Source organism: Sphaerodactylus townsendi, unplaced genomic scaffold, assembly GCF_021028975.2.
Source record: "Sphaerodactylus townsendi isolate TG3544 unplaced genomic scaffold, MPM_Stown_v2.3 scaffold_1124, whole genome shotgun sequence".
Taxonomy (NCBI): domain Eukaryota; kingdom Metazoa; phylum Chordata; class Lepidosauria; order Squamata; family Sphaerodactylidae; genus Sphaerodactylus; species Sphaerodactylus townsendi.
This window is the reverse complement of record NW_025949655.1, coordinates 1-11004: the sequence shown is the minus strand read 5'-3', so window position 1 is coordinate 11004 and position 11004 is coordinate 1. Positions and strand designations below refer to the sequence as shown.

The 11004-nt window shown below is 46.5% G+C and overlaps 1 protein-coding gene across 1 annotated transcript; it reads left to right on the top strand.

Moving 5' to 3' along the window:
• Positions 1-576: 576 nt before the first annotated feature.
• On the top strand, positions 577-10451 carry LOC125424820 (cytosol aminopeptidase-like). Its single transcript, XM_048482248.1, has 5 exons — positions 577-761; positions 1695-1819; positions 6427-6515; positions 9177-9279; positions 10285-10451. The coding sequence occupies exons 1-5, from the start codon at positions 631-633 to the stop codon at positions 10434-10436; spliced, it is 600 nt and encodes a 199-aa protein (XP_048338205.1). The 5' UTR covers positions 577-630; the 3' UTR covers positions 10437-10451.
• Positions 10452-11004: the final 553 nt, after the last annotated feature.

Genomic DNA, 11004 nt, shown 5'->3' with positions numbered 1-11004 from the left:
CGAGTGCAAATCTTGATTGGGTTATTCTAATTTGCAGCCTTTCACTTTAGAACATCTGCTGGTGAATTGAATAGTTTCGGGTAGTTTGTACTGTGATGATCCTCATGCTAAAATCTTTTTGCTTTGCTGCCACCCTGTCAGTCAGGGAAGGGAGTAATCTTTCTTAAGGAAGAGCAGCAGTGGCGTAGGAGGTTAAGAGCAGGTGCATTCTAATCTGGAGGAACCGGGTTTGATTCCCAGCTCTGCCGCCTGAGCTGTGGAGGCTTATCTGGGGAATTCAGATTAGCCCGTGCACTCCCATACACGCCAGCTGGGTGACCTTGGGCTAGTCACAGCTTCTCGGAGCTCTCTCAGCCCCACCCACCTCACAGGGTGTTTGTTGTGAGGGGGGAAGGGCAAGGAGATTGTCAGCCCCTTTGAGTCTCCTACAAGGAGAGAAAGGGGGGATATAAATCCAAACTCCTCCTCCCCCTCCTCCTCCTCCTCCTCCTCCTCCTCCTCCTCCTCCTTCTTCTTCTTCTTAACCCGCGGGAGGAAGTTCAACTGTTATCCTTACTGTCCCGTTCAGAATGAAAATTGTGAGGGCTCAACCTGTGTTTCAGGGATCAGGCCTGGATCGAAGCCCAAGAGATGCGATCTTTCCTCAGTGTTGCCAAAGGCTCCGAGGAACCTCCGGTGTTCTTAGAGATTCACTACAGGGGCAGCAATAACAGCCAGGAGCCCCCGTTGGTATTTGTTGGAAAAGGAATTACATTTGATAGGTAAGTTGAGTATTTTGGGGCAACCAAAAGTAAGAATTTGCTAAGGAACCCCTTTCCCCTCAATATAGGAGATCTGAACTTAAGGTCAAGAAGAAGATAATGACGAACGACGTTGATTAATACATTAATATCATGTTTAAATGGCTTATTGAATATTATGATTTGATAGATGGTAATGATGTTTAGTGATAAATAATGGACATATAAGATGAAATGTTGGGGAAAAGGAAACTATTAAGAAAATGTAAATATAGAGATAAGTTCAGTATCAGAAGTATTATTATTTTCCAGCAAAAATGTACATGGCAGAGTAATAAATATAGAAAAGGAAGTAGACCTGGAACTAGAGTACTACATACACGGAGCTAATTGATGAGGTAGAAGAGTTTACCTTAGAAATAGGTAGATCCTAATAGAGACCTTAGGGAGTCCTTAAGGCCGGAAACTATGGCAGAAACATCAATGTAGTATTTTATAAATTAGATTTAAGATAGATGTATATGCCAACGTAGTGTATGTAACGGACATAGAATATCAATGTTAGATATCTATGATATGTTGTTAATCTTATTTTTGTTTTGCTTTGTTTTTCAACAAACTTAATAAAATTTCTATTAAAAATATATATACATATAGCGTGTGCCTTAGACAGAAGTGGCACACTGCTTGAAAATCATCCCTGCCACATACACTTTCCTGGTTATTTCTGTCTATCAGAGTACTGAATTCAGAAATGGTCTCCTGGGCTTATGCCACAATGGAGAGGAGAGAAATATGAACAAAAACAGAAGCTCGTTCTCATTTGGGGTATTGTCACGCTTTTGGGGGGAGGGTCAGGATTGGCGAAAAGCAAGAGGTCAGGTACATTCAACCACCTGAGCATCCACATTTCACTAAACTCTGGTGGGGGGTCTGCAATTCTTTTGTTCCCAGCGGCGGCATCTCCATCAAGCCATCTGCCAACATGGATGCCATGAGAGCCGATATGGGAGGAGCAGCCACCATCTGCTCGGCCATCGTGACGGCGGCACAGCTAAAACTCCCCATCAATTTAATTGGTAAGAGAAAGAGGACGGGTGCTGAATAATAGGTTTGCTTTATTTATTCACAAAATTTATACCTAACCTTTCTGCCCCTCACCAGAACCCCCGAGGTTTAAAATATATAACAACTCTTAAAACTGAACAAAAAGGCCTCATTAAAATTATGAAAAAACAAAGCTAAAACACACATAGAGAAACATAAGAGCAGAGGTGGGATCCAGCAGGTTCTCACAGGTTCCTGAGAGTAGGTTACTAATTATTTGTGTGTGCCGAGAGGGGGTTACTAATTGGTGATTTTGCCACGTGATTTTTGCCTTAGTTACGCCCCTCCTCTCAGCAGTAGCGCGCAGAACTTGAAGCAGTCTAGCAGGAGGTGCACCGGCGTGCGTGGCAGCCTGCGCCTGCGTGCATTCGTTTCCCGCCCAAGGACCGGCGCAGCGGCTGGGTCCTTGCAACAGCCCCGCCCAGGAATGCCCCGCCTCCGGAATGCCCGACCATGCCCCTGTCGTGTCCCGCTCAGCCCCATTGGCGCTACGCCACAGTTTGAATCCTACCACCATGGGAACTTGTTACTAACATTTTTGGATCCCACCACTGCATAAGAGTTTGGATTTATAGTCTGCTTTTCTCAATTATAAGGAGACTCAAGGAGCTTACAAACTCCTTTTCCTCCTTCTCCCCCCAACAGATACCTTGTGAGGGAAGTAGGGCTAAGAGAGTTTGGAGAGAACTGTGACTAGCCCAAGGTCACTCAACAAGCTTCATGTAGAGGAGCGAGGAAACAAATCCAGTTCATCCAATAAGAGTCTGTTGCTCATGTGGAGGAGAGGGGAATCAAACCCGGTTCTCTAGATTAGAGTCTATTGCTCTTTACAAATACAACAATTAAGCCATAGGGCACAAAGGAGGGATTACTGAGGGAGCACCAGCTGAAACAAGTTTCCTCTGCCAGCAGAAGGTGGCATCGGAAAAGAACAGGCAAGTCTTCTTGTGAGAGAGGGTTCTAGACGGGGCCATGACCGAGAAGGCCTTCTCCCTGGTTGCCACCCAGCTAAGCTCAGAAAGCATTGCACATAGAAAGCAAGTCAAGAGATAATAAAATATTATTTATTATTTTGTTAAATTTAATACTTCGCCCTTGCTGGCCAAAGCCAGGCTATGGATGGCTTACAGACATGGTTTAAAATCAATTCCAAAATCAATGATGCGACTGGCCTCCACTCGGGCCAGGCCTTTACGACTCTGGCCCCGGCCTGGTGGAACACTCTCCCTCCAGCTGTCCAGGCCCTGTGGGATCTAGGGGAATTCCGCAGGGCCTGTAAGACCGAGTTGTTCCACTGGGCCTTTGGAGAGCTGAATGGTGCCCCCCCCCCTCTGTTCTCCTGTTTGAGGTTCCCTTGACACCTTTGGGACCCACCGTGCCCCCCTCCTTCTTGTTAGGAGGATTGTTAGGTAGGGTTTTGCAGAGCGCTGTTTTTATGTAACCATCGCTGTTTTAAATTAGTTTTTAAAGTCTATGGGGCTTAATCCATTAGCTTATACTGTTTTAGTTAATGTTAGGTATTCATTGGTTGTTGTTGAATTGCCCCTTTTGTTATTGTACTGTATGACGACTATGTTGTACACCGCCCGGAGCCCCCTGGGGATGGGGCAGTATGCTAAAATCGAACAAATAAATTAAATAAATAAATAAATTTCAATACAATTATAACAATAACATTTGAAACACAATAAACATAAATATGGGGGAAAGAATTGGTATCCAGAGGATCCCTACATGGGAATTTTGGGGAGCCAGCAAAGGATAACAGACCCTCAACCAAAGGCCCAGTGGAATATCTTTCTCTTGCAGACGTGCGGAACAGATTAAGGTCCCGCAGGGCCCTGATGACACCTGGGAGGGAGTTCCACCAGGCTGGGGCCAGGACCAAAAAGGCCCTGGATCTGGTTGAGGCCAGTTGAGTATTCTTGGGGCCAGGGATCATCAGGAGGGTACCACCAGAGGAACAACATCCTCTGGGGGGCATATGGGGAGATGCAGTCCAGATATGAGGGTCCCAGACCGCACAAAATCTTGAAAGTGTCAGAATCCCCAAAACTGAAACAAACTCATGTAAAAGAACAGTAGTTTATTGAGTATTGAGGATCTTCTCTGGTCATGCCAGAGCTAAGGTTTGCCCGCCCCAAACCCAGTAGTTAAAGCAGACTGCCCCCCCCCCCCCCAAATCGTGGGAATGCGCGCCCAAAAGGAACTGTGAAAGAGATAACGGTGAAGACAGCCAGGCACTGACCTTGGGCAGCACCTGGTACAGTAAGAGGTTAACAGCTCCTGTATCTAATCTGGAGGAACCGGGTTTGATTCCCAGCTCTGCCGCCTGAGCTGTGGAGGCTTATCTGGGGAATTCCGATTAGCCTGTGCACTCCCACACACGCCAGCTGGGTGACCTTGGGCTAGTCACAGCTTCTCGGAGCTCTCTCAGCCCCACCCACCTCACGGGGTGTTTGTTGTGAGGGGGGAAGGGCAAGGCGATTGTCAGCCCCTTTGAGTCTCCCGTAGGAGAGAAAAGGGGGATATAAATCCAAACTCCTCCTCCTCCTCCTCCTCCTCCTCCTCCTCCTCCTCCTCCTCCTCTTCTTCTTCTTCTTCTTCTTTGTCTTCTTCACCTTCACCTTCTTCTTCTTCTACTAACATCATACAGAAGACAGTTGAAAGTCAGTTAGAAACGCAATTAACCCATTCCTCCACCCTCAGCATACAGAAAGCAGCAAAAGCAAAATCCCCTTAATAACAGACCTCCTGACAGAAAGTCAACACCAGAACCTTGAATATGATCCAGAATTCAACTGGCAACCAGTGCAGCTGGTGGAGCACAGGTCTGATACATGCTGTTACTCATGTCCCCGCATTCTGGACCAATTTCAATTTCCAGACCAGTGTCAAATGATGTATCACTTGCCTTTCACACATGGAGCTGAATCCCACTGGTCTATTCCGTTAACAGGGATGGCTTCCTCCACTGCAAGGCGCTTATTCCCCTTGAGACAAGAGTCTCTTCTTCTCGTGCCACAGGAGAGGGGACCACCACTAGCAAAACAAGTCCAGGGGATCCAAATCGTGAAGCTGTCTTATGCTGAGTCAGATCATCGGCCTGCTTAGCTCAGTATTATCTGTGCCAGTGATGGCGAACCTATGGCACGGGTGCCAGAGGTAGCCCTCAAAGCCCTCTCTGTGGGCACGTGCAAACAGAGTGCCCCTCCCCCCACCTCTAGGCTGGCCTGGGCCGCTGGGCTCGCTTATTAGCATTAAACCTAAGACCTAGTTTTGAGGAAGCAGTGTAGGTAACCCTGTTAAGTGCTGTTAAACCCCACTGATTTTCATGGGAAGAACTAAAGTGTGATCCCTTACCTGGGAGTAAGCTCGGTTGCTGGCAATGGGGCTTGCTTCAGAGTAAACCCTCCTAGGGTCATGATTCACTCGTTGGAAGAGTTGCATGGTTGCTTCAAAGCAAAGCCACCAACTACCACCAAACTTACTCCTGAGTAACACACACCTCGGAGCCAACTGTTTTTTCTATTCAGGTTAAATTGCCGTGTTGGCACTTTGCGACAAATAAATGGGTTTTGGGTTGCAATTTGGGCACTCGGTCTCGAAAAGGGTCGCCATCACTGGTCTGTGCTGTGTAACTTTTATTGTAGAGGCCGTGAAGACCTAATGAAAACACATGCAGGTTAGAATAACTACAAAATTAAACGTGCAATAAAATATCTGTAGCAAATAGGGAAAATCAGACATTGTTAAAATAATTAACCAGGTGGGCTAGTTGGTCATCAAGATTGTTGCCATAATTTGTTAACTGATAAAAAATAAAGATAGCAGCAGTATAAGCAACAAACGGAAAGACATCTGCCAACAAAAACTGAATTTGGTCCTCATCTGACTCGCTCTTCACGATCTCAGGTAGGGATCTATGTTACACGAGATCCCTCAGATCCATTCTATTTTAATAATATATTTATGACTTTTATCCATTTATAAGCACACACCAAAATAGAAAATTACAGAAAAACATCAAACCATATAACGAACAAAATAACAATAAAATGGATCTTAACGTTCAATAAAATAGACATGATGCAACTTTGAGAGAGAACCTCTTGTCTTACTTATTTCATCTAATGTTCAGCTACTTAATTATTTAATTAACACCCACTGGTATGTATCAAATAAACAATTACTTATAGCCTTGAGTGCTAATCTACCAGTATTAATTACATATTGACCTGTTCATTTAGGTCCTCTAAATCTAATTTTGTGCCATTGGTATTCTTTCTTTTTTTTTAAGTGATTCATTCAGTCACGTAAAACAAATACAATTCCCACTTCTCATCAAACTCGTGATGTCAATGACAATAAACAATTTATTAGGATTCTGTGGGTTTTCTAGATTGTATGGCCATGTTCCAGTAGTATTTTCTCCTCACATTTCGCCTGCATCTGGGGCTGGCATCGTCAGAAGAAAATACTACTGGAACACGGCCATACAACCCGGAAAACCCACAACATCTGAGCGATTCCACCCGTGAAGGCCTTTGACAATAATTTATTTCTTTTTCAATCTTAGGTTTGGCACCTCTGTGTGAAAACATGCCAAGTGGGAAGGCGAACAAGCCTGGAGATGTAGTGAGGGCCAAGAGTGGGAAAACGATTCAGGTTGGTGTGTTTTCAGGTGCTATCCTTCGCTGCTTGCGTGAAGCAAGCAAGGGTCAGTTGACTCTGAGCAGTGAAAACAGTTTTGCTTGGCGGTCAAACCCTGCAGAGAAAATCTGGTACTTGATTGGCAGTCGATTTTTTCAATTTTATTTTTTTAAAAAAAATTCTGTTAAATTCACGAGATGTATATATCTTTCTAGCGGGCCTGGCCAAGCGTTGCTGTGGCAGTTGTCCTTCTCATTACAGTCCGCAACCCACACAGATGTCCATGAAGGTCCAATGATCCCCAGCATAGCCTTTTGGGGTGGTCAAATGGAATCCCTCTTTCCCTTTTCAGTGCACATCGTTATATGGTGGTGTCTTGTTTTTTTAGTATAAGGTAACCCTTTCCATTCTACAGTGGAACTGTCCAGAGTGCGAATCCCGCTGTCCATGAGGCTGGTTGACACGCACAGTCCTGGCTTGGGTAAGGCAGAACTGGGGCAAGGAGGCTATCCCAGTCAGGCAGCAGAGGCAGGGTGGTGAGGCACTCAGATCGAGGCCAGCTCCCTGGGTTCTTAAAGGGCTACGTGCAAAAGAAGCGGAGCCAGTAGTGTTGGTTCACCCCCACCCCGCGGATTTTCTTAGAAGAAAAAGGCAAACTCCAGCTCGCTTTTAGTAAAAGAGAGCTGTGGCGAAGATGGGTGAGGAAGTGGGTTAAGTGGTGGTTGGATGTGAGGGAGGGCAGAGTGAGGTGTGTGAGGATGAGCTGGATGTGTATTGTGTGGTAGCAGTGGGGTGAGGCACAGAGAGTGAAAGTTACCTGCGTGTGAGGGGGGGAACCCCACCTGACGTCTCACACGGCAAAGTGTGTATGTGTTTCACTTCCACTCGTATTACCTAACAGCATTACCTATTAACTGTTTCCACTGCTCCTCTCTGCCCATCTGCGGGAACATTCTAAGCCCTCAGGCCGCAGACAGACAGGCTGCACGGACATTCTAAGGGTGACAGTTAAACAGAGGCAGCTTCGTGGCCTGGTGCGCCAGGAAAAAGACGTTTTATCTGGCTCTGAAATGGCCTTTCGGTGATTTGAAGGTCCGATTACCTGCTCTCAACAGGGAGGGATGTCCTGTGAAAATTTGGGGGCGATCCGTCCAGCAGCTTCTGAGGGAGACCATCAGGGACAAACACACTGTTAGATTTTTATATAGATAGATGTATTTATTTTATGCCAATAAAGGGGATGAGAACGAATGAGTGGTTGGCAGTGGGTAGAATTTCCCGCAAGAGCTGTTTTTGCAAGCTGGTCTGGGCGTGCTGATGCTTTATTTGTTGAATCAGTAATTTTGTGAGTTGTGTGATTGGTAAATATCCCCTGAACCACACACTCAGGCCTGGCCTGTTGGAGAAGCAACATGAGGCGGTAGAGTGGCATGTGGCTCTCCATATTGTCAGTGGGAATCTGCATTTTTAAAATGTATTGTTTATTAGATTTAGATGTACATCCTCAGTCTTCCAGCAATAATACTCCCAATGCCTTCCTGGCCTAAAAGACTCCCTGTAGGGAGACAACTAACAGAAGCAGTTAATCTTTTTCAGTTCGTGTGTTAGTGTTTTTTTAAACTATAGGGAGATTTTCTGCATAGAATATTTTTTTAAAAAAAGACATTAACCCCCCTTCCCCCCCACACACACATACACACAGAGGTGGGATCCAGCAGGTTCTCGCAGGTTCCAGAGAGTAGGTTACTAATTATTTGTGGGTGCCGAGAGGGGGTTACTAATGGGTGATTTTGCCACGTGATTTTTGCCTTTGTTACGCCCCTCCTCTCAGCAGTAGCGCACAGAACTTGAAGCAGTCTAGCAGGAGGTTCACCTTCGTGTGTGGCAGCCTGCGCCTGCGTGCATTCGTTTCCTGCCCAAGGACAGCACCTGGTACAGGAATGCCCCACCCCCGGAATGCCCAGCCACGCCCCCGTCATGCCCCGCCCAGCCCCATTGGCACTACGCCACAGTTTGAATCCCACCACCATGGGAACCTGTTACTAAAATTTTTGGATCCCACCACTGCATACACACTATTCGAAATTGTATCCTCCACTCTTACACTTTGTTCTCCTGAATGGAGAGCCCAGGCTAAGAAAGCCACTGTTTAGTAGCTTCAGCGAAACCCATCCCAGATCTGCAGTACAGGAGTCCTACTTTATGGTGTTAAGGTGTGGTGGAGTCTCCTTCTTGGGAGGTTTTTCAACAGAGGCTGGATGGTCTTCCAATGGTGCTTTGATTGTGTGTTCCTGCATTGCAGGGGGTTGGACTGGAAGGCCCTTGGGGTCTCTTCTAACTCTATGGGTCTATGGCCCCTTCCGCACACGCAAAATAATGCGTTTTCAAACCACTTCCACAACTGTTTGCAAGTGGATTTTGCTATTCCGCACAGCTTCAAAGAGCCCTGAAAGCAGTTTGAAAGTGCATTATTCTGCATGTGCGGAAGGAGCCTATGATTCGAAGGTGCTTTGGACGGATGGTGCAAAGTGCCCTGAAAGCTTACATTTTGCTTTCCAAACATGACAATGATGTTTACTTGTATTCTTCTCTGTCTAGTAGTGTACTGATATAATGTATGAAGATGACAATCCAATAAAAGAGGATTTAACCCTTTCTCACTTCTTGATCAAACAGATCGACAACACAGATGCAGAGGGAAGGCTGATCTTGGCCGATGCTCTTTTCTACGCACATAGCTTTAACCCAAGAGCCATTGTAGATGCAGCAACATTAACAGGTATAGCCACTTTTCAGTTCTCTGTCTTTTCCACCATTGGTGGTCCCAGAATATCTGCTCAACAACAAAGGATTCTTTCATGCGAGGACGGGGTTGTTACTGACAGAAATGGAGCTTTCTACGGCCTGTCTCTGGGTTGCTAGCTGAGTGCCCGTGAAACACAGAACATGAATCGTAGGTGACATGACTGCCTCTGTCCTCCTTCCAAGCCTTGTTTACCTGCCCATGAGTTCTGAAAAAAGGATGCAGACTCCAGGCTGTTCTGAGATGACATGATTTTAAACCACCCGCGTCTTTAGCAAGCAGAGAACCTGCTGGCCCCCTTGCTTAAGCTGGTGTGGGTTTTCCAGGCTGTGTGGTCGTGGTCTGGTCATTTTTGCTCCTTAACGTTTCACCTACATCTGTGGCTGGCATCTTCAGAGGCAGGTCATGCTGAGCCCCTCGGGGGAGGGCGGTATAAAAATGCAACCAATAAATAAATAAATAATAAGGCCTTGGTGGCAAACCTTTGGCACTCCAGATGTTATGGACTACAATTCCCATCAGCCCCTTTTAGGCAGGGGCTGATGGGAATTGTAGTCCATAACATCTGGAGTGCAAAAGGTTCGCCACCACTGTGCTAAGGTGTGTTTTGAAGCAAATGTGCTTCAAACCACTGGATCCAGGCAAATGCAATTTCTTCCCCTCCACCTGGAAGATGGACAAAAGAGATACTCAGCTACTCCTTCCTTCCTTCCTTCCTTCCTTCCTTCCTTCCTTCCTTCCTTCCTTCCTTCCTTCCTTCCTTCCTTCCTTCCTTCCTTCCTTCCTCCCACCCTCCTTAGGGCTGGGGGGGGGATTGCCACTATGGGAACAAACCCATTCTGCATTCGATCTTTCCTGTAAGGTAAATTGATCAGGTAATATCTCTTGTATTGTTTTATCAAAGCGTGAGGGAGCCAAAGAGACGTCCCACCGCCCTGTGGAAAATCAGATTAGTAATGTGGGCTCTGTAATGTTCCCCAGGTGCCATGGATGTTGCGCTGGGGTCTGCAGCCACTGGGGTGTTTACCAATTCGCAGAAGCTGTGGAATCAACTATTTGAGGTGAGTCATGGGACAAGCAACAACGGCCTGGCCTGCAAGGGAAGGGAAGGGCTGCTAGATGGGAGGCGGTAAAGAGAAGCCCCGTCTGCGGAGGATAGATCAGTTAGGGAAAAAAACCCTGGATTCTGGAGGTGGGATGCCTCTGGCATCACCAGATCGGGGGGAGAAGTCGCCTATCCCTGCAAATAGAAAACTAACAAAACTGGGTGAAGCTCTTTTGCCTGTTCTGCTGGCTTTTGGTTGCCATGAAGCTTTTAACTCAGGGGAGCAGTTCAAAAATACTCCCACCTGCAGTCAGAAGTGATGCCGTCCTTTTACCACCTCAGTATTTCAGCAGTTCCTTCCCGCCAGCCTCGTTCTCCAGCATCTGGCAATCACGTCTCAGGTGTACATTCAAAAGGAATTTGGACACAGGATGTGCAAAGCACATTTGACTGTTTCGAGCATTCTCTGTGCCAGATAGAAAGTGGAAAACAAATGTGTTCACACACACACCCCACACACACAGAGAGACAATATAGTGCCGTGATGGTGAACCTTTGGCACTCCAGATGTTATGGACTACAATTCCCATCAGCCCCTGCCAGCATGGCCTGGCAGGGGCTGATGGGAATTGTAGTCCATAACATCTGGAGTGCCA